This window comes from Cebus imitator, unplaced genomic scaffold (assembly GCF_001604975.1).
Source record: "Cebus imitator isolate Cc_AM_T3 unplaced genomic scaffold, Cebus_imitator-1.0 Scaffold159, whole genome shotgun sequence".
NCBI classification, from domain to species: domain Eukaryota; kingdom Metazoa; phylum Chordata; class Mammalia; order Primates; family Cebidae; genus Cebus; species Cebus imitator.
In genome coordinates, this window is record NW_016107474.1 from 5,649,175 (window position 1) to 5,655,174 (window position 6,000).

Here is a 6,000-nt window from a genome sequence, read left to right on the forward strand (position 1 = left end):
TGTGAGAGGGCTTGTGCCCTTCGTGGTTGCCATGAGGATTTTTCTAGGAGGCCCCATGACGTTTGCGTTTGCTCTCTGGAAGCTCTGCCTAGCTGTTTTTTCCCTTTGTCCGCTCTTTGGGTGCTCGAGCGGGGAGCTTGCAGGTGCAGCAGAGACTTGATGGCGCTCTCTCACTGGATCCAGCACGACTGAAAGTGTTGGGGAGACGGGATGCACTGAGAGTCCTCGGTGTCCCTGCCACTCCTGGGACAGCGCCTGCAGGCTGGGGTCTGTGGTCTCTGGAGCCATGTGGGTCATGGGCCGTGCTGCTGACAGGGCCCCGTGTCTCTCCAGGTGCTGCAGGGTGCCCAGCTGATCGCCGTGGCCTCCTCGGATCCTGCGGCGGCGGGTGTGGACGGGTCGCCACTCCAGGGCAGCGACATCCAGGTTCAGTACGTGCAGCTGGCGCCGGTGGGCGACCACACGGCCGGGGCCCAGGTGAGTCTGGGGCCACTCACCGGGACACTGTGTAGTGATGGGCCACGGGGCTTTCTCATGCCTCCTTCTGTGTGGAGGGCGCATGATCAGGAGAGGTGCGTGATTGGACACGGATGCCCGTACGAGGGTTCGTCTCACACACACCATGAATGTGAAGAGAGAGGGTAGATCCTGCCTCAGTTCCAAATTCCAGCTGATGCTTGAGACTCTCCTGTGGAAATGTTTGTAAATTCAGGAGCAGAAGTGAAGCTCTGCCCTGTCCTGTGGGCTGGGGAGCGTCGGGGCCCCGTCAGCCTGGGAGCTCCCTGCCCCTGTTGAAGGTCTCAGCCTGGGGCCGGGCCAGTAGTGCCTTGGGCTGTCGTGCCCCAGCATCTCCCGAAGCAAAGCCCAGGGCTGCTGCGCTCTATGGATGGCCCAGCGGGCTCACGCCAGCATCTCCAGACCTCGCCAGCCGGAGCTCACGAGGGAGAGGCTGTGCTGAAGTCACCAGCGTGGCCGAGGCCCAGACAAGAGCCCCTGTGACGCCATGGGCTGCTGTTCTCCTTGAATACAGCTGTGAGGCACAAGGCAGTCCTGTGTCCGGGAGCCTCCGCGCCTCCTGCTTTGGGAATGTGCCCAGCCAGAGCCTTGTCCTTATTCTACCTCCAGCCTAATATGGCTGCTGCCCAGCCCTTCTGGAACATTCTGGCCACTGTCTCTGGGTCTGTTCCTGTCCTTTCTGTGGCCCCAGAGCTGGTGATCCACCTGGGTCTTGATGCCGTCCACTTTATGCTCAGAATGAAAATCCTAGATGTCCGAGCAGCCTTTCCCATTCCCTGGGCGCTGCTGAGGGCAGGTGTGCTCCTCAGCCCTCTGGAGGAGAGGGTCCTTCTCAGGAGGTGCTTGCTGAAGAAATGGGCTCAGTAGAGCCCACGCTCACCAGGGCGACCAGGTGGCCAGGCTGGGCAGTTCTGCAGCCCCTGAGCTGCGGCGGCCATGTGATGTCCATGCTCACCCGACACTCATGTCTTCTTCCTCTCCACGGGACAGCTGCGAGCCTAGAGTTTAAGGACCTGTGTCCTGTAGAAGGCCTGGCCCCTCCTCCTACTGAGCCTTCTTGCTGTGCTCATGGGTGTAGTTCCCCTACACACACACACGGGCCCGCCCTGTACCCTTTGCCCATGGGTGTGGTGCCCCTGTGTGGGCCCACCCTGCAGTCTGCATTGTGTTCAGTTCCACACGGTCACTGACCCTGCTGGAGATGGGCTGGAAGCATGTGAAGGGAGATCGTGGACACAAGGTGGGTGGGGGGCCAAAGCGAACTTGTCGGGCAGTGCTGCTTTTCTGTGGGGTGAACCTGACCTGTCCGTGAAGACAGCCCAGGCCCGCCTGCCTCGGCTCGTGCTCAGGGACGCATGCTGGCCCCTCGTGCCATTCCAGACAGTGCTGCGGGAGGGCGTGAGACCCTGAGCCTGGGCATCTAGATGCGGGGCCGTGCCTCGGCATCCTGCTGCATTCTGAGTTTCTGGTCACTTTCCAGGTTTCAGAATTGGAGAAACCTGTGTCCCACGGTTGATCTTTACACCCCTAGCTTCCTGTAAGCTTTCTCTGTCACCGTGGCCTGCCTGGCAGGCCCCACGTGAACGCTCTAATTAGGATCCATCTTAAAGGCTAAGGAATACACCTGCTTACCGCGCTGCTTTTCCCGCAGAAAACCCCAGTGTGGCTGGACTTGCCTGTTGGAGGCGTGGCGGCTGCAGGTTGTGTTAGCTCGTCACCAAGGGCCCAGCTGTCTTTCCTACCATCTCAGCTTGTCCTCAGGCTAGCTCTGCCTTCCTAGGAAGTGACCCCAGGCCTTCATGGCGACCCTGCAGGCATGACTGCACCCAGCAGAGACGGGTTTCTGGTTGAGTCTCATCCACACGAAGCCCCCACTCCCAGCTGTGCTCAGGAATTGCATTACATCTTTTGTTGGTCATAGCAGAGCTACACACATGAGCTAATTCTAGGAAAACCTGTGGCTCGGCTGTGAGGGCCTGGCTCTGAGAAGAAGGGGTTCCCTTAGGAGGGAAGGCAGGTGGCTGGCCTGTGGGGTGGCCAGTCCTCAAAGTGGAGCGTGGGCCTGTCCCTGGAGCTGTGGGTTGGGAGGGTAGGGGGTGCCATTTGTGGGGGAAGACACATCTTCATACGGGGTGGCCTGTGGTGTCACAGGCTCCATGAGCCATCTGTAGCAGGGGCAGTGCCTCCGCCAGCCTCTGCCTGGAACACGGGCTGGCCACCGTCCTTGGATGGCAAGTGCGTCTCTCTCGGCTAGCCCAGACCTGTGCCCCGCTGTCCCCAGGCACCCGCGCCCCCAGCTGCTTCTCTGGCTGTCCAGGGGGAGGGGCTTTGCATCCCAGGCAGTGGCCCTCCTATCCCAGTCTCCTGTGGCCTGAAGCCACCCACCCCAGGGCCCTGACGTGGCTCCTCCTTTCCATCTCAGGTTCACCCCTTCCCATGAGGCCTTTCCCCTTAGGCCTTCCCGGCTGTGGCCGGGCTCTCGGGAGACAATCCCTGTGCTGGCCCCTCATCCTGTCCCAGAAGGCGCCTCCTTCATCTGGGGAATACTGTGTCGAGTGTCATTTGACACTTGTCTTGAAAAAGCACAGCCTCATCTGGACACAGTGGCTCATGCCTGTAATCCCAGTGCTTTGGGAGGCCGAGGCAGGGGCATTGCTTGAGCCCAGGACTTCAAGATCAGCCTGGGCAATGTAGTGAGACCCCCGTCTCTACAAAACATAAAAAAACTAGCTGGGGCTGGGCGTGGTGGCTCACAGTATAATCCCGGCACTTTGGGAGGCTGAGGCGGGTGGATCACATGAGGTCAGGAATTGGAGACCAGCTTGACCAACATGGTGAAACTCCATCTCTACTAAAAATACAAAAATTAGCTGGGCATGGTGGTAGTTACCTGTAATCCCAGCTGCTCGGGAGGTTGAGGCAGAGAATTGCTTGAACCCAGGAGGTGAAGGTTGCAGTGAGCCGAGATCATGCTACTGCCCTTCAGCCTGGGTGACAGCGCAAGACTCTGTCTCAGGGAAAAACAGACAAACAAACAAAAAAAAGCCTGGCGTGGCAGTGTGCACCAGTCGTCCCAGCTACTTGGGAGGCTGAGGTGGGAGGATCACTTGGGCCCATGAGATCGAGGCTGTTGTGAGCTGTGCTTGCACCACTGCACTGCAGCCTGGGCAACCGAGCAAGACCCTGTCCCTAAAAACTAAAACAAAACAAAGCAGCGCCTTAACCGTAATAGGAGTTGTCGGGCCTCTGTCTCCTGTGGGCTCGGCTGTGGGCTCGTGGCTTCTCCTCCTCCTTTGTGGTCGCTGAGCCCAGCCCTGCAGCCTGGGCTTCTGGGAGTGTGCACAGAAGGCCTAGACTGATTGCTTCCACTTGGGGCATGTTCCGTGTGGCTCAGCTGCATGATGAGTGACTTATTCCAGCATTACATATTTTTCCTTTATTTTTTATTTATGGTTTTTTGAGACGGAGTCTGGCTTTGTCGCCCACGCTAGAGAATGGTGGCACCATCTCAGCTCACTGCAACCTCTGCCTCTTGGGTTCAAGTGATTTTCCTGCCTCAACCTCCCTAGTAGGTGTGCAAAACCACTCCCGGCTAATTTTTGTATTTATTATAGAGATGGGGTCTCACCATATTGACCAGGCTTGTCTTGAACTCCTGACCTTAAGTGATTCACCTGCCTCAGCCTCCCAAAGTGCTGGGATTACACGCATGAACCAGCGCACCCAGCCTCCGATAAAGCTGTGATTGTGTACCTCAAGTCCTTTTAATACCTGTAACTCATTGACCAGAACTTACATGTGTGAGGCGAGGAACATAGCTACTCCAGAAATACTTTGTTGAAGCATGGGAACAGGGTTTATAGAAAGGCAGAATGGCACCTGAGTCTCCAGGTAAATGCCTTAGGGAGGGCAGGATGTCATCTGCTTCTGGGTTACTTCACAGTGAGGCAGTAGATGGAGAAGCAGGAGCCGGCCACGTGGGTAGGGGCGGGGCCTGGATGTGCCAGAGCTGCCCTGGGCACAGGGTCTGTGTGCGTCGTTCCGCTGGGAGCCAGGTGTGTTCTGTCCCAAGTCGGGTGAGCCTTGGGGCCATCAGGGCTCCTTTGTGCTCCTGTCGCTGTGTGTCTGATTCTGCCTGAAAGTCGCTGGCTGTTGATGATACCCGAGGCTATGCAGTACTGGGTGTTTTTCTAGAAAGTCCCCTCCTTTCTCCCTTTTGCAGACAGCTGAGGCGCTGCAGCCCACACTACAGCCAGAGATGCAGCTGGAGCACGGGGCCATCCAGATCCAGTGAGCGGTGCCCACAGCACCAGGAGTGCCCACGACACTGGGAGCCCCTCGTCGGCTCCGCCCATGGCCCGGCCCCCATGCGCCCCGCTCTCACGGCTTCAGCACAGGCAGCGAATGCACGTGTTCTGCTGAAGTGCGTCTGACAGCTGCTGCCTCCGCGGGGAAAAGCATCCTGTCCACGAAAAGAGCGGCAGCCCCGCCCCCAGCCGGAGACCCCTTTCGTCTGAGCCGTGCTGTTGGTGTAGGAGGACGAGGGGAGGCGCAGTGCGGAGAGCGTCGCCGGTGTGCGGCAAATCAAGACTATGATATTTTTCTGTTTAAACAGCTTTTTTTAATTTGCTATGGTGTTTATAACAAAAAACAAAATTTGAAAAAAAAAATCCCAGGGGAGTAGCAGGAGCCCTTTGCTGTGTGCTCTGTTGAGTGTCAAGAGACAGGTGTTTGCAAAGCCAGTTCTCGTTCTGATGGGGTATTGCTGACCTACTTTTCTAGGGGAAATGCTGTCAAACACTGTAATTATGCATTTCTAATGAAATAAAATGTATTTATGACCACGGCAGCCTCACGCTTTTCCTCCTGCACGATGAGCCGTCTGGGCTCGCTGACTGCCAGGCCACACTGCTGCCGTCCTGCTGTGTACACAGCAGGTGTGGCCGCCCCAGAACAGTCTGAGTTCCGTTTCCATGTCGCAGCAGCTCTCCAGGGGAAACCTGCTTTGGGACACAGCTGTGGAACGTCCTGTTCTCATAAACCACAGACCTCTGCCCACTCCAGAAGGCACAGTCCTGGGATCCCTAGAGAAAGTTGCAGCCACAGAGGCAGGCCTTCCCACTTAAACATTGTTTTAAGGCAGAGAAAATAGCTGCAAAGAGAAGTGCCAGAGGCAGTTTGGATCCCTTGTGACCAGCTGGGCCTAGCCTGCTTCACCCACACCATCTGTTGGCGGCAGTTACGTCAGGGGCTGCTGAAGGGCCTGCATGGAGCCGTGTTCACTGACTTACAGCAGGGCTGCTCCATGCTTTCTCTGGGAGGAGTTCTGCACTGCCATCCAGACGGTCGTGGCTCCGGCCTGCCTCACCCCGTCAGGATCCTGGGCTGGGTCCCCTTGTGGGTGACAGCCTCAGATGTGCTGCTTCTGTGCTCATGGGTTCTGTGTCTTCATCGTGGTGGGGCCACCTCTGAGGATGGGCACCG

At 57.6% G+C, this 6,000-nt stretch overlaps 1 protein-coding gene across 13 annotated transcripts in view; it reads left to right on the plus strand.

Annotated features, from left to right (window-relative positions):
• Positions 1 to 5,360, plus strand: part of LOC108314694 (BTG3 associated nuclear protein) — a 138,089-nt gene extending 132,729 nt beyond the window's left edge. For all 13 annotated transcript variants that reach the window (XM_037743932.1, XM_017543692.2, XM_017543693.2 and 10 more), the window contains 2 exons: positions 334 to 477; positions 4,739 to 5,360. In XM_037743932.1, coding sequence (XP_037599860.1) covers positions 334 to 477; positions 4,739 to 4,810 — 216 coding nt within the window. In that variant the 3' untranslated portion in view covers positions 4,811 to 5,360. The remainder of the gene's footprint in view (positions 1 to 333; positions 478 to 4,738) is intronic.
• The last annotated feature ends 640 nt before the right edge of the window (positions 5,361 to 6,000 follow it).